The 24363-nt window shown below is 40.1% G+C and overlaps 1 protein-coding gene across 2 annotated transcripts; it reads right to left on the bottom strand.

The window, feature by feature from the left end:
* Positions 1–15714: 15714 nt before the first annotated feature.
* On the bottom strand, positions 15715–21343 carry LOC127441347 (uncharacterized). Of its 2 annotated transcripts, none has more exons than XM_051698665.1 (2): positions 20996–21343; positions 15715–17556 (listed from the first exon to the last, which is right to left on the bottom strand). In XM_051698665.1, exons 1-2 carry the CDS (start codon positions 21158–21160, stop codon positions 16408–16410), a joined length of 1314 nt encoding a protein of 437 aa, XP_051554625.1. In that variant the 5' UTR covers positions 21161–21343; the 3' UTR covers positions 15715–16407. The 2 variants fall into 2 exon arrangements, with proteins under 2 accessions (XP_051554625.1, XP_051554626.1); XM_051698666.1 differs by having other exon boundaries at positions 15715–17575; positions 20996–21126.
* Positions 21344–24363: the final 3020 nt, after the last annotated feature.

The raw sequence follows: 24363 nt of genomic DNA, 5'->3' as shown, positions 1-24363 counted from the left end.
GTTTAAAAAAAACAACAACAACAGATCAAAACACAGCAGGAAGTACAGTAGCTTAAACTAGCCTGAGGGGTTAGCTGGCCTCCCAGCATGGCACAGCTGGTTAGACTGGTCTGTTTTGATGGTTTTAGAGGGATTTTGGGCACTTTGGTCAGACAGTTGATCAGAGTCGGAGACCAGAAGGCTGATCAGTGAAACCAGCTAAACACCAGCAAACAACTTTAGTATGATTTTACGCTGGACATCAAGTGGCACCAGAAATGTGGAGTTCACAAAACGAAACAAAAATGTCCTTAAAATCAAATTGTTTAAAAATTATTATTATAACCATACTATCACCATGTAATAACCATGTTTCTCCTGCAAGTGCATCTGTATTTCATGTAATCTGGGTTGTAATTTCTTTGACATTGTGTAGTTTTGCTGATGGTTCCGTCTAATTTGACCAGCTTCTACCAAGTGACAGATGAGTGAAGTTATTTTTATTCTTACAGCCAAGTCATTTCAAAGCAGCTGTACAGAAAATCATACCTGAGTTCAATGATTCATATAGTCCTGGAGTGTATTAAGGTAAACATATTTGCCGTGCTGTCCAAAGTGGAGGTCGAGCTCGAGTGCGGGCCTGGGATTGAGCTTTCAGACCCCAGCCCACCCACTTGGACGCACAACCTTTTACAACAACAACAAAAGATATAGGATATCTGCTTCCATAATCAGGTGTGCATGTGTACTATTTCATTTTCTCAAATTTCTCTTGATATGAAAGCTTCTGGGATTACTGAAGACAGCGGAGGCCCTTTGTATGAACCTGCTAATTACAAGCATTCATTGAATATTACGAGGTTCACCGTGTTATCACGCAGCGCAAAATATGGAGAGGTTTAGAAGATGCACTTTACTCCCAAAATTGATAACGGTGACAGCAATGCATGTGCAGTGCAACACAACTTGTAGTGCTGGTGAGAGCGCCTTTGGGTGTCAGATAGTAAGTGGAGACGAGGATGATGAGCCAATATATACTTACGATTTTCATGCAGTTATTGACTTTCTTGATTTTAATTCATACAGTTATCAGCATCAATCACGCCACCTCTTTGCTGTTACTAACTAGTCCACACAAATAACTTAATTTGTTTACTAATTAATCTATTCATCCATTTATGTAGACTATCTATTTTATGCATTTCTTTATTATTATTATTATTTGATTTGCTTAGAAGACATATGTGAGTAATGTGACTCTGCAGTTTAAAACTTAAATAGGCCAAAATATATTATTCAAATATGATTAACAAAGGAGGGTGAGAATGTGCAATGGATGATTCAAATAGTCCTAGTTTGTTTACATGGCATGTCACAAATTGCATGCTGCATAATGGCAGTCAGGCTACAAGTGCACAGTAGAGCTGGGCGATATGAAAGAAAAATGTTCATGATATTTTAAAAAAAAAATATAGCCATATACAATTACATCATTCTTTCATCTGTTCTTCAAAATATAATAAAGTGTGTTTCTCCATACGTGTCTTTGTTTATATAGTTCAGCCTACTGATGTCCATCATTTTAATCCTGTTCTTTGGGCATCTGTTCAGGTCCCAGCCAAAGAAACAAAACTTTAGGCTATGTGAGAGCCCCTTATGATGCACATCACATACATTCATGTTACATGCATTTTTTTGTGTCACTTTTATTAATCTCCATGAAGTTGAGAATTAATACATTTGAAACACCATCTTACTAAAGCCATCATTATTTCTGTAATTAAATTCTGTAATAGTTAATTCATTTCTGTGCCTCGACAAGGTTACAAACAACTTCTATGTTTGTCAGTATTTCCACGTTATTTTCATTTTGAGAAGACAAACTCCTGGACATATTTTGACCAAAGTTTCAGCTCCTTTGGACCAGACAGCTCCCGTAACGAATCACTTTATGTTCTACTTTATAACGAGCAATCTACTGTGCTGGTTTGGGAGACAGATGTTACTCCATCTTATAATAACAAGCAACATTCGATAAGGTGATCATAAACGCTTAAGTTGCAACGTTATCGGAAAACCCAGCCATTGTCATTCCTTTCTGCGCAAAGACGCCTCCTTTCTATGTAAATTATGCTCATTGTAGATTGCACATCATTCACAAAAATTGCCTGGCACTGTGGCACAGTTTAGATTGTGCTATTGCCGCAAATAAAAGTAGAAAGTAGTAAAATGCATTTAATTTAAACGAAATGTTTGTGAACATTTTCAACCCATCATTTCAGCAGTAATTCATCAAAAACTGATAAAATAATGGAGAAAAGAGTTATATCCAAATGCCATGTGTAGTCACACATTTTTCAGCATGTTTAATTGATGATTTAGGTGTCTGGATCACGGTGAAGATGAACAGTCTCAGCAGGGTGTGTCAAATGCGGTCTCCAGCATCCTCCATAGCGCTCAGTATCGGCCAGCAAAATTGCAACTGCGCGTGCAAATTGCGTTATGCACACTTTTTTGCAGGTGTGTTTGCACTGTTGGCTGATCTGCATAATTCCTTTAGTGAATGGGGCGCTAAACCAGTGCAGAGAGCACGTGCTAGTAAATAAGGCATTTACCGGGCACAATTCATTCTTAGTGAGTTTTTTTTATTTTTTTTTTATGATCGTTTATGATCGTCTTAACATTTCCCAAACTAGCACAGTAGATTGCTCATTATAAAGTAGAAGGTAAAGTGATTCGTTATGGGAGTGGTCCAAAGGTCCTGAAACTTTGGTCAAAATATGTCCAGGAGTTTGTCTTCTCAAATTGAAAATAACGTGGAAATACTGACAACCATGGAAGTTGTTTGTAACCTTGTCGAGGCACAGAAATGAATTAACTATTACAGAATTTAATTACAGAAATAATGATGGCTTTAGTAAGACGGGGTTTCAAATGTATTAATTCTCAACTTCATAGAGATTAATGAAAGTGACACAAAAAAATGCATGTAACATGAATGTACGCAATATGCATCATACGGGGCTCAATAATAACTTTGTGCTGATGTGCCAAAAGATGACAAAGGATTTCTTTGTTTCTAAATCCTAAACTAAATTTTGACTTTATTCTCAAAATCTTAGATTTTTCTTTCTTTTTTCGTGGCACTGAAACGCCGTCGTCGTTTTCTCCTCTGTTTTAAAAGTTGATAAGTCTGTTTATTTTGCTATAGGCTACTAACTAACATGATTATATGGTTAGTTGCATTTTTTTATTTGCATTTATTATTATTTTCACTTGCTGTCTGTGACCCGATTAAAACAGACCTGAGACACATTTTTGGGACACGACCCACTAGATGAGAATCACTGATATACATTTCTCTTAGCCACAATCCAAATGAAACATGAAGTGTCTCTTCAAACTGTCACAAACAACATGTTTTTATTATCAAATCACAATAAATGTCCAACAAAACAAAGGTTTACAGAGGAAGTAAACACAACACTGGGGTCACAGGAAGAACAAAATTCCACCAAAGACAGGTCACCGTGTCAGGGCTCAGCTCACGGTACCTGCCAGGTCATGTAGGAGGTCATTTATCAGGTGACCCACGATGGCATAAGTGGCCACAACGACCAGCAGCAGTCCGACCGTCACATACAGCACGTGCGGCGGCAGAGAGATGGCATCACGTGCTGGAGGCTTATATTCCACGAAGGGAGAAGAGTCGCTCAACTCAGACTGCAGCGAGTGATGAGAACGAGACACTAAATGACTGAGATACCACGAAACCCTCTGATCAGCTGCGTGAGAAGATGAGAACACAGAGTCCATGTCTGACGATCACGAGCGTCGCTCTATGTATGAACCGTTTTCACTCTCATGTGGATTTGATTAAACTCTCAATGTTAACCACTGATGCTAAACATCAAATCTGCTGAGAAAATGAGAATGAGCAAGAGACACAGAGAGAGAGAGTACGGTACTATTGCAGACTATGACATGAAGTCATATAGAAGGTAAAGAAGATTTGAAAGTTTTCTGATAACAAACAATATCTGACTAGATTAAAGAGGAATGATTGAGCTGCAGAACGTGGAAAGAAGATTAAGGCTGTTTTAATCAAACCTTGAACATGTGTGTGAGTGTGTGTGTGTGTGTGCCAGAACATTCCCAAGATTATGAGAACAAAGACAAGAGATCCTCAACTAATCCATTAAAGAAGAGAGTGGATGAATGGACAGATGGTAAAGTCAACATGAAACAGCAGTCAAAATCCACTTTATTTTATTAATGTGATGCATTTCTAGGTTAAACAGGATATTCAACGAGGGCAATATGTAGGGCGGGACTTCAGTGGGTGATGAACAGTGCTCTCTATATCAGTGATTCTCAACTGGTAGTTTGTGACCCAAAATTGTGTCTCAGGTCTGTTCTGATCGGGTCACAGGCAGCAGAGAAAAACAATGCTAAATGCATATAATCAGTGCAACTAACCAGCTGCAACACGTCTATATGGGTAGGTAGGGCAGAGCACCACCAAAACATTCATCCACTTGAAAACATAGATGCATGTTATACGTAAACTGCCTATAATGTAATTTGTTTGGTCATAAATATGTTCAAAATACCTTCAAAGAACGCCTATTAAAGGTTTTTATTCTATTTTTAAGTCATAATGCTGCCGAAGCCTCCATTACAATTTGTATTATAGCTCCGAGCATGTATGGCAGAAGATCTGCTCAGAACTCAACAGCAGCCCTCATTTTTTCCAATAGAAATCTGTGGTCTAACATGGAACTGCAACAAGCCCTAACTGAGACCTACAGAGTGCAACAGTCTGGTTCCGGAAGTAAAAATCCCATTAATTTTTTCCATAGACGAATTGTTTGTTAACGATAACTTATAAACCTTTAAAGACAGACCTACTGTGAGCTCTGATGTTGTTAATCGATGGTATATGCTTCTGTTGGAGACATCTGTCTGCATTATTTCAACATCATTGTTTAAATATCATGTTTAACAGCAGAATTCCTACAAGGAACTACACTACCCATGATCCTGAGGTGAGATCCACCAATCAGAAAATCATGTCCAAAGAGCTCCACCCAATCCCATGATGCACTGTGAATGACGCAATCAAGTCGCTCTCCCTACACTCTCAAACTACTTGTGCCCTCAATAAAGACGTTTAAGTACACAGTCTTGTACCTTTGTATTTTTTTTTACATTTTACAAGTATATTTTAGCACCAAATGCTTTTTTAAAGGCTCCGTCTGCCGGCAGGTCTTCCCCGCCTTTCTGGATCTGGGAGAGAAACACAACAACAATACTATTATTTAAAAAGAGAGGGAAAGGCAAACAAGGAGCGACAGCAGGAGAGAGAGAAAAAAATTTTACTCGCCAGTTCTCTGATACGCCATAGCTTGGTCTTTGGCCACTCCTCCACCCTCTAGTGGACGACAGCCACACCTCCCCAGGTGCTCTGATGGGGTGGATGGTAGTGGGGAGGACTCTACTACGGCGTATCCCTTCTCCTTCCCGGGTTTAAGGCACCAGTGTAACAAAGGATAAAAGTTGGGAAAGGAGGCGGTGAGAACCAGCTTGACAATATAAATAATAGTTTAATAATAAACTTTAACAAAAAGACACAAACATAAACACATGCAGAGCATTTGCCTGTAGTTCTCTCTCTCTTGAACTGCCACCTCCGGTCGCCTTTATCCCTCTCGGGCTTGATCAGCCTGATTAGGGGCCGGGTGTGCAGCATCACGGTCTGGCCCTGCCCTCCGCCCTGCCACAGACCCCTAACGCTCAGAGCAAGAATCTGCCCCACTTATACCTGTGCTCACAAGCCGCTACTGCAAACTAACCAGTTTCCTGTAGCTCAACTGGTAGAGCATGGAGCTAGCAATGCAACATCATGGGTTCAATAAATTGTTTTACACTGAATGCACTGTAAGTCACTTTGGATAAAAGCATCTGCCAAATGCATAAATGTAATGTAAACCACATAACTGCAAAGTAAGAATAGCAAAATAAATAGGCTTAATCTTTTAACGGGAGGAAAAAAACACTTCCCATATCTTCTGTTGTTGACATCAAAGGTTGTTTGTCCAATCAAACTCTACTGTATTTTGGCATAATTTCATCTGCCACTTGGTAGAAGCTGGTCAGATTAGACAGATGTCATCATGGACATGAACTCATCCTCAAAAACCATCAACAAAACTATACAAGGTCATATAAATTACCACCCAGACAACATTAAATACAATTACAGGTTTGGCACTGTGTTTGGTCCGATTTGATGTCCGATGTCAAATCTGTGTCATGAAGCAAAACCAGTGAAGAACCAGTTAACTACAGTACATGACAGGTGAACTGAGGCGAGGGGTAAAAAAAAAAAAAAAATAGATCTTGATGATGTCAGCCAACCAAGAATGTGTATTAAGAAAGTAACTATTAATTTCATGTTAACTTTAGAGCTGAAGTGTGTATTTTCTGTGCCACCAAATGGAACTGCAAAAATAAACATTGTTTTCCAACAGCTTTCTGAATTCCTAAATTTACCTACAAATGGCTTCCGTATAGTTGTCTCTGCATATTAAGCTGGGACAGAAGGAAGTATTTTAACACTGGAAAAGTTGCACAATTCAGCTTTAAGTATAAACACTAAATTAAAGCATTATTAAAATTAATTCAAAATTACAAACCTCACTCATCGGTTGCCTCAGAAATGTAGTGTACACATAAATAAAACAAGTAAAATAGCACAATGCACACGCAGTTATCTTACCTGTCTACACTCAAGAACTGAAAGACACACAACAAATCTAACTCTAAACTCCTCATACTACTTAGCCACACGGCTCGTCCCTATTCATCTGCGTCTGGATCTTCTGAGTTTAATCTCATGACTTCATGTATGAGGAATGTCCACTCCACAATTGTAATGAGGATGTTGAATGTGACGATCATAATCATGAGTGGGTGCACCATGATCAGATCGAGTCTTTCACTTGCTTCTTCTGGATATCTTCTAACATTTAGCTGTTGAGTGGCTTGTATTTAACCCTCACAATATGCCCTTCTAAAATAATCCAATGACTATTTGAAAACAACGTCATAAGCACCTATAAAACTAATCCAACAGTGACTATAACGAGCCCTTCTGGTCTACACATATTGTACTGCACTCTTCTGCACTCTTGTACTGCAGGTAATCCTACCTGCACTCACACACATCATTAACACATCCCTTGCCACTGGTACCTTTCCCAAAACATTTAAGCAGGCTCGGGTAACCCCTCTGCATAAGAAACCCACACTAATCCCTGCACTCCAAGATAGCTACAGGCCAGTCTCTCTTCTGTCATTCATAGCAAAAACACTTGAACAAGTCGTGTTCAACCAAGTGTTCTCTTTTCTCTCCCAGAACAGCCTGCTAGACAGCAACCAGTCTGGCTTTAAAACCAGACAATCTACGGAAACAGCTCTGCTGTCCATTACTGAAGCTCTAAGATGGGCTAGGGCTGCATCCAAATCATCAGCTCTTATTCTGCTGGATCTGTCTGCTGCTTTCAGCACAGTAAACCACCACATTCTACTGTCAACCCTCAAGGAAAAGGGCATCACAGGAACCGTGGTCTGCTGTTTCGAGTCTTACCTTACAGGTAGATCTTTCAGGGTGTCTTGGAGGGGAGCGCTGTCCAAGTCTCACCAACTAGCTCCTGGGGTACCACAAGGTTCAGTGCTTGTACCCCTCCTCCCAGCCTGCCTGGGAGACATTTCAGTTTGGATGAAAGAACACCATCTCCAACTCAACCCTGCAAAAACTGAACTTCTTGTGGTTCCGGGAAGCCCGGCGGTTCATCACAATTTAACCATTCAACTAGACTCGTCAATGATTACACCATCCAGGACAGCCAGAAATCTTGGTGTGGTGTTCGAAGATCAGTTGAACTTCTCGGACCACATTGTAAGGACTGCCAATCATGCAGATTTGCTTTTTACAATATTAGGAAGATCGGATCCTTCCTCTCTGAGCATACAACACAAATCCTTGTCCAGACTCTTGTTTTATCCAGACTGGACTACTGCAATGCTCTTCTGGCTGGTCTTCATGCATGTATAAAACCTCTGCAATTGATCTAGAATGCGGCAGCACAACTGGTCTTCAATGAGCTCAAGAGAGTGTACATCACGCCTCTCTTCATCGAACTGCACTGGCTGCCAATGGTTGCTCGAGTTAAGTTCAAAGCATTGATGTTTGCTTACAGAACAACCACTGGCTATGTGCCCCGCTATCTTCACTCACTACTTCAGGTCTATATGCCCTCCACAAGCTTGCATTCTGCAGGTGAACGGCGCCTCATTGGGCTATCTCATAGAAACACAAAATCACTTTCTCGGACTTCGACTGTGCCCCGCTAGTGGAACGACCAGATGAACTCCATCCAAGCAGCTGTTTCTCAAGCCTCTTTCAAAAAACACCTAAAGACACAGCTCTTTCGTGAGCACATGACCCCTTCCTAATAATGCACTCTGCTTCAAAAAACATTTTTTTAATTCTTCCTCTGTCTCTCACCTTCCTCGCTATGTGTACTTATCTAAGCAATTTTTTTAAACGTATTACAGCACATTGCTGCCTACTGTCTCCCTTAGGATGAATCGCTTCTATTGTTCTCATTTGTAAGTCGCTGTGGATAAAAGCATCTGCTAAACGAATAAATGCAAATTAAAATGTCTTTTATATGTTCTGTTGACACTTAAAGTGTCTGAAGTGGTTCAAATGATTGAACAACTTTTCTAAAGTGTAATCAAATGGAATTTCCCTGAACAACCACAGCTATCAATACAATGAAACACACAGGTCATTTTCAGGTGTATGTCCCCGTAACTTGCCACTGATATAATTAAATTAATCCGAACTTAGATTATTTGGTAGATTCTGAGAAAATCCAGAATTTGTCTTTGCTCCTGCACATTCAGTTCAACCCTGTCATGCTGTGACTTTTCCCCCTTTTATAATGTTTAATAACATTTAAAGATGTTGATCTTTCTGACATAATTTCTACAGGAGTGGCATCATCATTTTGTGATCAGATGGCAAAAACAGAGGTCAGTTTATATTACAGTCTTTTGATGGTGCTTGATGCTCCGCTCCTGATGCGCGCATCATCGTAGGATAATAACCGGAGCACAGTGCCATTTCATCAGATTTTTCTTCTTCAGGGTCGCAATTACATCTCTCGTGCTATACGCCTAAATCTTCGCTTCATTGATACTGCACACCTTCACAGCGAGTGGATTATTTTCTACTTCCCTGTTATGCTCCGACTAAGTTTGCTAAGTTTGTCAGGAACTCACTTCCCGCCTTCCCCACTGTTGTGAGCTGGGAACGAGATAATGTTCACAACAATGTTACTGTTTGTGCTGTTGTTGGCTCCGTACAAGATGTTTGTCATGTTTCAATAAAAGTTGTGGACCTCGCTGCAAATGCTTGAGGCTCAAACATGTGCACAGAAATCAGCTCATTTCTTGCTCTAATTTCAGGACATCTGCCTGGCTGCTCTATGACCATTATAAGTTAATTTCCCCACTGTGGTGTGCATGGAACTTCTGTACAGTGTTTCACTACCCGGTATGGCTGATGTCATTGTTATAATTCTAACCATGCTTGGTTATTGAGATTTCCCCTCTTTCCTATTGTTCAATACAAAGGTGAGACTATGTCAGCATCTTTCAATTACCCTACTGGATAGTAGGTGTTGCCGTGTGTGTGCAAAATGGTAACACGGCATGATGGTACACATTTTCCTATAATTTCAGCTTCTGACACAACATCAAACTGAGTGACTCGAAAGGGAAAGTACTGGTTACAACTGTAACCCTGGTTCCCTGAAAGTTGAGAAGGAGATGCTGCATCCACTTGCTGCACAACTGATTTCTCACTGTTAAGGAACTGAGAGATGCGCTCTCTTCCATTCAGTCAAAAATCCTGATGAAATGCCGCTGTGCTCCGGTTTATATGCCCGTGATGATGCGTGCATCAGGGGCGGACTGTTGAGGATCATCTGCCCATAGATTGGTGTGATTTAAGGCCATCAGAGATCGTCAGTCCTGGGAGGAGTTACCCATAGCATCAGCTTCTGATGCAGAGTCTCGTTCCCTCCTTTCAGGGAACCAGTGTTACAATCATAACCAGTACGTTATCTATTTCAATGAAAAGTTTTTAAATTCCAAACTTACTGTTACAGGGTTGAAAAATGCTTTAAGATTAGACTTAATAAATAACTATTGGTACTTTGCAAGGCTCGCTTTTAAAAAAATATGTTCAAACCAGCCTTAACTGGTTGGCTGGTTTTAGCTGGTCGCCAGCCTGGTCAGTTGGCTGGTTTTTAAACATTTTTCAGCTGGTAGGATCCCGATCTTTATAGCTAGGAGAAAAGCTAAGACCAGCCTGACAAGCTTAAAAAAAAAAAAAAACGGGTTCAAATTTTACCAAAACACCTCTAAAACCAGCTTGACCAGCTATAACCAGGCTGGGCGACCAGCTAAAACCAGCCGTCGAAGCGAACTTTCTAAACTGTTTATTTGTCTTGTTGGCAGGAGTAGCATCAGCACGTGCAGTGCAAAATGGAAGGGGAAATGCATTTACTCTTGGTGCCATGCGCCACACTGCAGCGGACACTTCCAGTGTACTTGACAGTGTTGCTGATAATAATGGGAAAGTTGTAAAAATCAAATGTAAACAAATCTATGTAACTGTCACGGTCCTGTCACTCTGTCAGTCTGGGTTTTTGTGTGGTAGGACCGTGGCATCATCGTTCTATGTCTGTCTTGTATGTCGTTTTCTGTCTCTGTGTGAACGCATGGCTTCGGTTGTGATTTTCCTGCTGCGCACTCCTCGGTTAGTCTCATGTTTCATGTTCGGAGCAGGGTGCCTGGATTCTGACTTCCCTGTCTGGTTCGGTTTCGGTTGGTGTCGGGATCCGTACATGCATGCTCTTTGTTCTATCTGTTATTGGCCTGAGTGCATTGTGCTTATGTCATCTTGGTGGCATGCACTCACGTCAATCGTTTATGTCTGCCTCTCGTGACCACAGACGCGCTTTGCGCTGTGCTCGCATTGCGCTGCGCCCGGGTCGCAACCTGTCTTCACGCTGTGCTGAGGTGTGGTCACTTCGGTCTGAGGTGTCGGGTTTGTGTGCAGCCGAACTCTCGCACAGGTGTCGCCTGTTGCGTGCATCACGTGGTGTTTGCCTCGCAATGTACGCTCAGGCTTTCTCTAGTGTGAGAATGCATGGCATTGCTTTATTACCATTGCCATGCATTCTCTCGTCTTATCTGTCGGTTGGCATGAGCGCATTATGCCTGTTGTCTTGGCGATATGTGCTCGTGCCATTCGGGTGTCTGTCTGGTAAGAGCATGTGGCTTTGTTTTGTTTCTCTGTTGCAACATGTCTCTCAGTCTTGCGTCACACCCCACCTCCTAGTTTACTTATTAGTTCATTAGTCACACCTGCCCTGCTTGTTAACCTGTTTGAATTCTCTCTCTATCTTAGCCTCCTTGTGTGTACTGTCCAGTGCCAGTTCATCTTGTTCTCTAGTCGGTCCAGTTTCCCATCTGTTGGTTCCGGTCGGTCCTGGACACAGCTCGTCTGCCCCCCGCCCAGCTTCAGTGGGTTTCCAGCCGTGACTCTGTTTTCCCCTATGGGGTAGTTTTTGTTTGCCTTGTTTTTTGTTAATAAATTCCCTTTTACTCTGCGGGTCCTGCCTCTGCTTCAACCTGTGAATATAACACCCTCTCTACATGCGAGCATCGCCTCAAAAGCAAATAGAACTCATTATAATCAATGACCCAGTCTACACTGGAAGCGTCCGTTGTGTCACGACGTGCTGAGAGTAAACCGATGTACCATTCCATTTTGAGCTGCATGTGCTGGCGCTACTCCTGCCAACAAGACAAATAAACGGTTTAGAATGCTTGCTTTGACACATCCAGCTGACCATAAGATGGTTGGCTGGTTTTTAACGGCAGCGCCTAGTTAAGACAGGGGCTGTGTTCCAGTAAAAAATGTTATGCCCTTCCCTCAATAACTTCCCTCTGTCTCATGGACTTGATTGTATGTCATTGCTTATGTTGCCCAAGTGCCCACTACTGGTGGAACCCCTGCAATGGGTTTAAGTGGAACACCCTAAACCCTTGATCACTTGGAGCATGTTGAGGGCATTGTGTGGAATTATTTAGTGATTTTTGCACCCGAGAAGACAACGTTTTCGGAGATTGATGCCATCACAGATTCAGGTAAAGTTTAGTAGTAGTATCAGAGGCTTATGTATAAATCTTGTCTGTTAAAAAAAAACACTTTTTATTAGAATTAATTGTTAGAGAGGATTAATCAAGTTTTACAAAAACAAAAATGGTAACATTACAACTGCTTAATTGACCGTACTTCACTTCCATCATACATTAGAGTTGGGTGGGTAGGTTAAGCGTGAACTGTGATGTCACAATCGAATTGCATTGTGGGATATGGAGCTACCTGTGGTGTACATATGAGTAGATCGAGGGTCTACCAGCAGAAACATCCCTCGCCCACTTAAGGAAATGGACTTCCAAAATGGCGGTGGGTATTCCTCCAAGGAGAAGTGCTTAGGGAAGCCAGTCAGTTGACGTTTAAAGTGAAGTGGAATGCAGCCAGGGTGTAAGACTATGGGATTCTTTCCATTTTTGTTTATCCGCAGTGCGAAAAACATAATTCCGATCATTTAGAAAAGTCATAGCAACCTGAGTCAGAACAGTTTGAAAGTCTTTATTTTTTTGGTTTTGGTTAAGGGAATGGTAACTTATAGTCAGTTAGCTATCTATTTGGGACCATCAAAATAAAGTGTTACCAAGGGAATAACATTATGTTGGCACTGTCAAACCAACATAAATAATATAGTAAAAGCAAATAGGCTACACAACCCAGAAATACTGATTAATGAACACAAAAACATGAACAAATCTCTTGATAGTATCAGTCAACCAGACAAACCATCTCTTACCGGTAAATGAATCTGCATTCCAGAGATTGAACTCTAATTCCCAGAAGCTGCTTCTTATTATAGACAAAATTGGACAAAAAACAAAAACAAAAAATGATGGCTGAAATGTAATGAACTGGAAAGAAAAAGTAAGTAATAATCTGATCCGACAGAGAAAGCTCTACAAGCCGCAGACGCTACATGACGTTCTTCACGCGGGTGTGACAGAAGATTTGCGTGGAGGTTCCTCAGTTTCTTCATCTTTGAAGAACACCTCCGACAGCAAGAGGGTCCAGAAGATGATGCTCATGGACGTGTTGACGACGACGATGAAAATCATGATGGGATGCATCATGCTGACTGCTGTTGAGCGAGAGTACAGATAACTTTTGCGATGAGGCGGCAGCTGCACAAGAGAGTGTGTGTGTGTGTGTGTGTGTGTGTGTGTCTCGTTCTGTCAGACAGATAATCCGCCTCACATTTCGCTTTCATAAGAGTGAACGGTCGCAAAACATATTAGCTAAAGGAAACGCATTTATACATTCAGGAGTTTGAACATCCAGTGCAGCGCTATAAAACGACTCTCAGTATGAACCCCGCATGAAACTATGATCACTTTAATATCCACATGTTCTAATATACAGGTCATTGTCTGTTTTCTGTGGTTTAAATAACTTTAAATGACCCTTGACCCTAATACACCCCTCTTCCCTCATTTCAGGAGAACAGGAGTCTGCTCAGATATAATCCGAGGTATAATCTTGTGCCAGACTTCAATTCAATGCTGTTCTTAATCTAAACCCTCATAAACACAGATGGCACATTATAATAAGCGTTGTTAATAAGGACTTCCTGTCTAAGACACAGTTTGTGCATAAAAACACACGTGTGCCCGATTACTGACACACTTTACTGTATTAACATCAGGTAAATGCAGGTCACACAGAGTAAAGTCATATATTTACCCTTCACTGAAGACTGACCTGTTTAAAATCATATAAAGACAAACACATTCAAATCCTTTTCATCTCTTTAATCACAATATGAGTGAATGCTAATTTCTACAGGATTCTGAGATAAAAACATTCATATACAGTATTGTGTACTTAAAACACTTATGTTCTAAAAAGATACAATGCAATGATTAATTACAGATATATAGGTGAAAAGTTTACATTCACTCTTCAGACCCTACATGTCATATAAATCAGATCCTTTTAAATCTACCCACTTTCACATTGTCGTCAACCTGTCCTGATGAAGCTATTTAACATTACAGATATTTGGGCAATTATTTCCCTTGATATTGCCATCACAATTATTCATTTTGAACGATTATAAAATGTACATTAAAACACTTATTTTGGGTGGGCAAATGCAATCCATATTTTTTACACAGTTTCAAAAACAAGCTAAGAACTGTCCCTTAATTATTAATATGTTATAATGAGAGCACTCTCAAGAGGCTTATGTACTAAATGAACATGTCTCAGATTCATTAAAATGCCCAAACACTGAAAGAAGAAAAAAAAGAAGTTGTAAATAGAAACTTTTGCTGCATCAGTAGTTCTTAATGGAATGCTGTAATGACACTTTTCACGATTAGTGAATTGCAGTAGCCGTAATTATAATCTCAATTATTTCTGATTAATTGTGCAGACCTAAAAGATATTTCCATATATTCCACTAGACAAAATAACTGAATTTACACAAATTTTTCTGTATGAAAAATGTTCACAAACCTTTGTTTTTTTAATGTCATGTTACTCAACCATCAATGACTTTTTGCATTATTTTGTGACAAAAATTAATTTCGACATCCCTCCTTTTCTTTAAATCTGTGTTCCAGTGAGACACTTACAATGGAAGTCAATGGGGTCAATGTTTGGAGGGTTTAAAGGCAGAAATGTGAAGCTTATAATTTTATAAAAGCACTTACATTAATTCTGTTAAAACTCATGTATTATTTGAGCTGTAAAGTTTTTAAGGTGTCAATGACATGATGCAATTCTTTTTTTTTATTTTTTATATCTATTACATTTTAAAAAAAATACATACAAAATCCAATTTACACAAAACAATTACGTGACTACGCCTCTTCCATGATGAGTTTTCAATTTCTGAAAATCCTGAAAAAAAGAACTGTTGGAGTAGTGCAGAATAATCTATTTTTATTATTTATTAAAAAAAAACAAGCGGTGGAACAACTGTTTTAAAATATGATAAATATTTTAAAACACTTTTGTCCTCCAAATCAAAGTCATGCGGTGCAGCCATCATGTAGGTCGTCATTTTGTTGTTTATGTTGACAAAAAACAAAACAGAGGAGCCCCTCATGATTGGGTGTGAAGTTTAAAAAAAATATTTTGACATTTTAATGAAAAGGCACTTTAATTGTTCAGGGCATGTGGTGTAATCTTGAGGAAAATTCTTGATATTTTTTACTCAAGAATTCATTATGTTTGTTAAAAAAAAAAATATATATATATATATATATATATATATATATATATATATATATATATATATATTAATGGTTGAGTACACTCTCATGTATTCAATGTGCAAGCAACGTATTTTAATACCTTTTAATTGATGGTTACACCACATGACATTTTTAAGTCTTTAAATAATTTTTTGTAGAAAATGCTTTAAAAGTTTTAAAAACTTTTGGAAACCAAATTGGACACAAAGAATACACTTCTATGAACTTGACGCGTATTTCTTATTTGTAACACCTTGGACAACATTATTTATCAATGACCCTTAAATCGTCGTTTTTGGTTAATGACGTTTCGTCATCATGGCAACGGTTGTAAAATTGTCTCTATCTTTCCACAGATGTGTTTAGTAAGTGATTTTATGACAGTAAAATCATGTTAACACACATATTGTTTATGTCTTGTGTCTATACTTTTGAAACAGTGAGTATTTTAATGTTTACAGATTATTGACCCCATTGACTTCCATTGTAAGTGTCTCACTGGAACATAAATTTGTGCTTTTATAAAGAAAAATAAATTAATCTTTGTGGTAATCAACATTATGCCTCAAATGCTTAACTTGTATTGAACCTGCAATATTCCTTTGAGACAGCTCAAAGTTAAAAACAAAATGCAATTTTTATGACTGCTCTTATGATTTAAAAGTGATTAATAACTTGCAGATTCTGAAGGAGTCTATATGAACTAATGAGCACAAGACTCCAGAGTGAACTGTCCGATCAGAAATCATGATTCATGATTGATTTCTGCACTGTGGGTTCATCACTATATGTATTTGTGTTGTTTCTGCTGCTCTGTTCAGGGCGGTCGTCGGTTCACCGATTTAACTGATGCGTGTCACCACATTCTGTCTAGCACATTTATTCACATAATAATTCTGTCATAAAGTCATGCTTGAGTGGGTCATCTCAACACGCTAACGTTCTCTGCTGGTTCTCCTGCTGCAAGAAGTATTCACAGAACAGAGCTCTGACTTCCTCTGCATCCGGGTCATCGGCGGCGGGCGACACCTCGTCAGCAGGCTGCGGACTCTCCTCGTGTCTCACCGCCTCTTCCCAGCGCTCATCAAACTCATCGCCGTGCACCTCACACACGTTGTGCAGGACGCAGCATGCCAGAATCATGGTGGGCACCACGTCCATGCGGCAATCGTTGCGTTTCAGCAGACACTGCCAGCGCGCACGCAGACGCAGGAACGCCTCGTCCACCACGCCACGCGCGCGCTCCAGCTTACGGTTGAGTGCCCTCTGACTCGCCGAAAGCTCGTTAGACTCGGGGTAACTCTTCAGCAGCCAGCTCTTGAGCGGATACCCCGCATCGCCCAGCATCAGGTAACCCAGCGGACGCCCCATGAAGTTCAGCGGCGGGTCGTGCAGCAGAAAGCCGCCGTCACACGCGCGTGCCCATAACGTGGAGTTCTGCAGGATGGCGGAATGTTCGGTGTTGCCCGGAAACCCCGCGCAAACATCCCAAAACTGGCCGAGGCCGTTGACGGCACCCTGCGTGACCACGGACAGCCACCCGCGACTGTTCCAGTAGTTATCCGTGTTGCTGGACGGCGCGATTATCGGCACGTGTAGGCTGCCGACCACGCCCACGCAGTGCGGGAAGCCCCAGCGGGTGGCGAACATTCGGGCTGCATCTTCAAGTTCATGCTCGCTGGGCGTGTGGAGGTAAAGCGGGCGTAGAAGCAACACGATGGCGTGACAGACGTCTCGCACGCACTTACAGACGGTGGAGCGGCCCACGCCGAATAACGTGCTGATGGTACGATACTCAACGTTTGAGGCGAGGCGCCACAACGCCACAGCCACCCGCTTCTCCAGGGGCAGTGCCGGGCGAAGTCGAGTGTCTTGCCGAATGAGGCGGGGCTTCAGTTTTCCGCAAAGGAGGAAGAACGTCTCTTTAGTCATGCGAAACTTCTCGAGCCAATCGGAGGGCTGGAACTCCCTCATGACCACCCGCTCCCACCAATCAGTGCTCTCAGTATTGCTCCACACTCGCGTTGGCCGTGTCGGAACGTCACTGATTGGACGAGATGTTTGAGCGATCATCATCTGGGAGAAGAAAATAATTCTGTGATTTGTTCAGTTAACTGCACATTTCATAAAAGAATCACGAGCAGAGAACAACAGATCTTCATACTGAATCTTAAAATGTGTCATTTAAAGTCAACATTAAATAAAAATGGACTCCATGTATTTTCTTTACACACATTCTTGGTCTTATTGTGAAAATAAGTTATTCCTCTTCATAATCTTTCATCAGAATGTAATAATTTGCTCCGCCTCTAAAATGATTTTCCTTGGAATGATTTTTCAACCACCAGTCAAATAGAGACACTTTACACTAGGACTGGGCGATCTGCACAAAATATTTTCACGATATTTTTATAAAACGATATATCGCAAAATCCAATTACATCATCAACCCCCTGACCTCACTGCTGAGCCTGTTATGTAAATGTATATGTGACAAAGGTAATAATATGTAATAGAAATAAATAGGATTAAAACATATTACAAAAAATGTCACATTCTTCGCTTTATGTCTTTTGCAGCCAGAAAGTTCTTGTGTGTGTCTGTTGTGTTTCAGCTGGTCACATAGACCCCGTTTACTCCTGGTATTAAGATGCGTCTCAGATGATCTGATCACATGTGGTCAGAGACACATCTCTGTTTACACCTGGTCACTTAAATGTATCTCCTGTGAACACGTGTGATCAGATTTGGAGGGGAGGGACTCTGTTTCATGACTACGTAAATCAATCACTATGTCAGTGTGTCACTGCGTGATAATAAACCGCAGCAAAGTTAGAAAAGACAAAGAAAGCACAAAAAAAAAAAAAAAAAGGCTGCGCTATTTCTCCCTGATGCAGCTGAAATTGAATCTAAGCACAAAACCAACATTTCCAACAGAATTGTCTGATATTTTAGTGGATTAGTTGAATTAACCTGCGCTGCAGATGTTCTCATAAGTGTCCATGCATGTTGATATCAGACACACTGAAGAAGATCCGTGAAGTTCTCGTGTGTGTGTGTATCCTCTTTTTAACAAGAATATGTTCACCTTCTCTGGGGTTTACAGCATTTCAGAATGAAGTAACTTTGACCCAGTTTCCACCTGGTATTAAGATGTGTTTTTGGTGATCTGATCACATGAGGTCAGCACTAAATACAAGTCTAAACGGGGTCTAAATCGTTTTTGTGATCAGATCACAAAAACCACATACGGATGTGGTCAAAAACGCATCTTCCGATCGCGTGTTTTTTCCTTTTAAAGCCGCTCATAACATGCAAAGTTTAAACTCTTGTTTTAGCGCAGCAGTTGATTGACAGGTGAGGGGAGGCGATTCGCTGCTTTCGGGACGCATTCAGGACGGATTAACGTTTACACATCAAATGTGATGCGTTCAGATGTGTTTTTGACCACATCCATGTGTGTGTGTGTGTCTGTCTGTATGTGTGTGTGTGTGAGTGTCTGTCTGTGTGTGAGTGTGTGTGTCTGTCTAACCATGTTTATACTACATTGTGGGGACCAGCCAGCGGTCCCCATGAGGGAAATGGCTTATTAAACATACTAAACGATGTTTTTTTTAAAATGTAAAAATGCAAAAAGGTTTCTGTGAGGGTTAGGTTTAGGGTTAGTGTTAGTGTATAGAAATTATCGTTAGATCTGTATAAAATTCTCCAAGTCTATGGAGAGTCCCCACAATGATATAAAAACATAGTGTAAGTTTGTGTGTAAGTCTGTTTGTGTGTGTGTGTGTGTAACTGTGTGTGTGTAAGTCTGTTTGTGTGTGTGTGTGTTTGTGTGTGTAAGTCTGTTTGTGTGTGTGTGTGTTTGTGTGTGTGTAAGTCTGTTTGTGTGTGTGTAAGTGTGTGCGTGTAAGTGTGTGTGTAAGTCTGCTTGTGTGTAAGTGTGTGTAAGTGTGTGTAAGTGTGTGAGTGTGTGTGTGTGAGTGTGTGTAAGTCTGTTTGTAAGTGTGTAAGTGTGTGTGTGTGTGTAAGCGTGTAAGTGTGTGAGTGTGTGTGTGTGTGTGTGTTTGTGCTCCTGTGAGGAAAGCCGTGATGCTCTGTATTGTTGTTGCTGTGTTGATTCATGAAGCGTTTAATTCAACTCAGAGTCTGAATTTCCACCTTTCAACTGGGGAAAGTGCAACGGAATGACACTTTATATCGGACATCTAACTTGGAAACTCGTGCGGAGATCTTCATTCATTTCGTCGAGATGCATGTGCGTGTTACTTCACGCAGGGCAGGGAGGTTTACGGTCAGTGACAAACATTTAACTTTTATTAAATAATATCCATTAACGAGTCAAAGTTCTTACATTAAATGACAATAAAACGTATTTAGCAAATGTTTTGCAGAGACAGGTGTTCAAAACACGGTTAATTACACTCTCTTTTGATTATCGTAATGATAGCATTGCAGTGTTGTATCAGTTTGGTTGCTATGAGACGTCTCTGATAATCAATGTACCCCTCAAAGTCACAATGTAATCAATCTCAAAATTAAGAAATAAGCTCCCTCTTTGTTTGTGTGTTTAGTTGTCAGGTAATTGTCACTGGATTTCGAATTAAGTGAAAAGTCACATCATGTGTGATCACTATCGATCATCGTTTTCATGATCGATCATTGCTGCCATGTCCGAGTACTTGTGCCCATCCCTAATATTGAATAACTTTTGAATAAAAGTTTTTCATAAAGACCGCAATGTTTCAGCATTCTCATTATTTTCACCTTAATGACATTTTATAATAATGTATTTTCCCGACTGGCTGTTATTCCTTAATTAAGAAATTTCTAACATACTGTTTTTATCTTGTTGCTGAGCCATAGTTCATGTATTATAATGAGTCATGAGAATAGGTTATAACTATATGTTTCATGCTAATCAGAGAACATGTCAGCAGTGAATGATTTGATTAGTTTCTAAAAACATAAGTGCATAATAAATACTGGGCTACTATTTAAAATATTTGGCAAATTCCCAGCTCCATGGTGTTGTAATTTCCCAATTTTATCTATCATCGTCTCTCACTCAAAATCGGCATCAGGTTTATCTGTCAGATATTGTCGATATTCGATTACATTGTCGTATCACCCAGCCCTACTTTACACCATCCAATCAATTCATCTAATCAAGTCCTGCATTTTCTTTGCCCACTGAATGATTGATTAGCATATTCATATACAGGGCTGCACAACTCATTGAATAAATAATCATGATCACATTTAGAGCTGCCAAAAATGTCAATTACAAAACTCATTTTCCATTGTATATACATTGTGCTTCAAATAATACCATGGTATTACACTAGTGCATGTTCAAACAACACGGTAATACAATAGTGCATGTGGTAATAATATAGTAATAATATAGTATTTGTCACAAACAGTGAATTAGCATTGTGCATGTACAATAAAACATGGTATTTGCATATGACACTTTTGTTAGTGACTTCAGTGCTGTAAATGTGTGAATATTCACCATAATCATCCTCTTGTGCCGCTGATGAAAGTACTGTCTGTGTGTGACGCGCCGCTGCACCTCGCGTCGCCGCTGCGCGTCTGCGTTGGTGACGTCGCGCCGCCTCTTCATCAGCATGTAACTGAGTGTGAACATTACAGAGCGAAGCGTCTCTTCATTTGACATGTTTCTGCCTTTGAGTTTTAATCAGAGATGCATTAGTGACGCGCTATATCATATGATCAACTCTATTCTGCGCTGTAAATCGATGCACATGCTGTTATTTAATCATTATTAGAGTTTATCAACTCAATCCTCGCGCTGCTCCTGCTGTTGTCGTCGCGCATCAATGTCGTGGGACGCGTTCTCGTGTGACGTCACGCCACAGCGACATCTGCTGGACTGGCGTAATGCGGGCAGACTTGCTGCCTAAAAGTTAATGTCTTAACTGACATCTGTTTTGAATGAATGGAACTCGTTTGTTTATAGCACGTCAGTCCGCTGTCGGTCATGTTTGGGACGCTCTCTGGAGGTTATTTACAGTCATGACAGTGCAGCTCATATCTACTTGAATGGGAAAAGACCGAAATCTCCTAAACGGTTGTTCAAGATTACGATCAAAGAACATTTTCAAAACAGCAATAAAATCTGACAAAACTGGAATCATAAATGGTGCTTCTTTACCTCAGATTACGCAAAAAAAAAAAAAAATAAATAAATAAATAAATAAATAAAAATGCAATTTTCCCATCTTTTATAGCTAATGCGCATGCGACTGACAGGCGATGTCTGTATCTAAAAGGTGATTGGCTCTTTTACCTGTAAGGCGGGACTTCCTATCTACATCCGTTGGCTGCAGTTGGGCGTTTCAGTTTCTCCCATTCATAGAAGTGTCCCGTCTCCGCTTAGAATTTAATATTGTATGTGCTTTACTTCTAGAGCTCTGACAGTCCTCAAAAAGAGCTGTATCCTTACACAAGCAGTTTATTCAGCATACTGAAGCATCTTCTCCATATACATCTGTTTCATTTAGCTCACATAGACCACATGTTGTTCACATCAAGCCATCAATAAACTTTATTCCTCTACACTTCCATTTCTCAGTGTGTTAGTGCCCTCTATAGGCCCTCCTCGGTACATCTCCTTAAAAAAAACTGGAAAAAAATATGCCAGTGGCTTCAAAACACCATTTCTACAAACACAACATTTCAACTTTTTTTCCCCCAGTACTTCATTGCAACAACGTAATTTAGCAATTTAACAATGTATCACATAACATTTTTTATTTTGTTTTGTTTTCCTTTTGGTAGAATTGTCATCCATATACAGTATGTCCACTCTCCACAGCAATTAACGCTCCTCAATAAATCTTTTGGGCTTAACAATTGTTCTCCTGAGCCTAACGGCATTCTCTGGTTTAGGAGACCATGATAGCGTACTATCAGTAACAATTCTTGCTGGGGTGCTCTGTCGCCCAACATCAACCTCACTGGATGTTCTTTTGGAGCTGCAGAGTAGTTGCTCCAAACACCCTCCTGGATCTCTATTTTTGGAACTTTCAACAAATCCCTCCAATTCCTATGAAGTGTATTCCCATACTCGGTGAGTACTTCATAAGATCTTGGCATTGTCTCTTTCAGAACTTTAGCTTTTGGTCCCCAGCTTCCATCACACCTGACCCGCACCAAATCTTCACGTTCTAATAGGCGTAATGGTTTTGCACTTTTGTTGTGTGCAACATTAGAGCTGCACTTTCTAAATGCAAGTTGGTCTGTGCTTTGTAGCAGATGTTCAGTCGAGTGCAACTTTGTCCTCAGCTCTCTACCCATTAGTAATTCTGCTGGAGATCTCCCACCTTCTAAAGGTGCAGACCTATAGTTTAGCATAGCAAGATGGGGATCTTCGCCAGCTTCAACCTCTTTCTTTTGCAGATGTTTCACAATCTGCACTGCCTTTTCGGCTAGATCATTTGATTGTGAGTAGTATGGACTTGAGGTTACGTGTTCAAATCCGTACTGATTCGCAAATCTTTGAATGCTAGTCCACTGAATTGTGACCCATTGTCACTGGCCAAAATGACTGGAATGCCATGTCTTGCGAAAATTGTTTTCAAATGTGAGATTATCCATTTCTGCCAATAATGCAAACTCTGGATAGTTGGAGTAATAATCCATAACTACCAGATAATCTTTCCTATTCAACTGAAACAAAATCAGCTCCCACTTTTCTCCATGGCTCGCTTGGTTTAAAGTGAGGTAACAGTGGCTCTTTTTGCTGCTTGTATCATTGCTGTTGACAAATATCACAGCGCTGTATCAGTCTCAATGCCCAAATGGCCTTCATGTATGAGCTTGGTCATTAATGGTCTTTTAGTAGTAGGGACTACAATCCTGCATCCTTTTAGAAGAACCCCGTCAACAATGGAAAGCTCAACCCTAAAATGCTGAAATGAGCTTGGTAGCTTCTCATCTCCAGGTGATTTTATGAATAACCTCTTGCAACACACTGTCACTTGCTGTTGCATCTGCAAACTCAACCCACTTTTGTGTGGACACAGGTACAGTACCATTCAAAAGTTTGGGGTCACTTGACTGAAATGTTTCTCATGATCTTAAAAATCTTTTGATATGAAGGCGTATGTTTAAATGTTTGAAATTAGTTTTGTAGACAAAAATATAATTGTGCCACCATATTAATTAATTTCATTATAAAACTAAAATTAAATTAAAAAAAAAAAGTTTTTGAAATGGATGACTTGGACCAAATAATAAAGAAAAGCAGCCAATAAGTGCCCAACATAGATGGGAACTCCTTCAATACTGTTTAAAAAGCATCCCAGGGTGATACCTCAAGAAGTTGGTCGAGAAAATGTCAAAGGGTGACTACTTTGAAGATGCTAAAATATAACACAGTTTTGATTTATTTTGGATTTTTTTAGTCACAACATAATTACCATATTTCCATTTCTATTATTCCATAGTTTTAATGACTTTACTATTATTCTAAAACATGAAAAAATAAATAAATAAATAAAGAATGAGTAAGTGACCCTAAACTTTTTAACGGTAGTGTATCTTGCCCACCACACAGTCCACATGAATTTGAACATCATGTTCTGTGCTGCTGATACCTGTGTGCCCCAAACATCAAGTGGTATTTCTGTAAGCGCAACAGAAGATGCTGGATGCATGGTGGCGCATCACCAAAGGCCTTCATTGAGATTGCAATCAGTGGCTTTTGATCGGTTTCTTTATAGCCATGATCAACCTTGAATGTGGACCACTTCCGGTATAAGCCACTTCCAGCTATTTTAGCTAAACAAGAATACTACATTATGCTGCTTTATATTACAGGCTGGCAATAAATGTCAACATATTATTATCATTAAT

The sequence above is a fragment of the Myxocyprinus asiaticus genome, chromosome 5 (assembly GCF_019703515.2).
Source record: "Myxocyprinus asiaticus isolate MX2 ecotype Aquarium Trade chromosome 5, UBuf_Myxa_2, whole genome shotgun sequence".
In the NCBI taxonomy this organism is placed as follows: Eukaryota; Metazoa; Chordata; class Actinopteri; order Cypriniformes; family Catostomidae; genus Myxocyprinus; species Myxocyprinus asiaticus.
The sequence above is the reverse complement of the archived record's forward strand: the minus strand, read 5'-3'. Positions and strand labels throughout refer to the sequence as shown.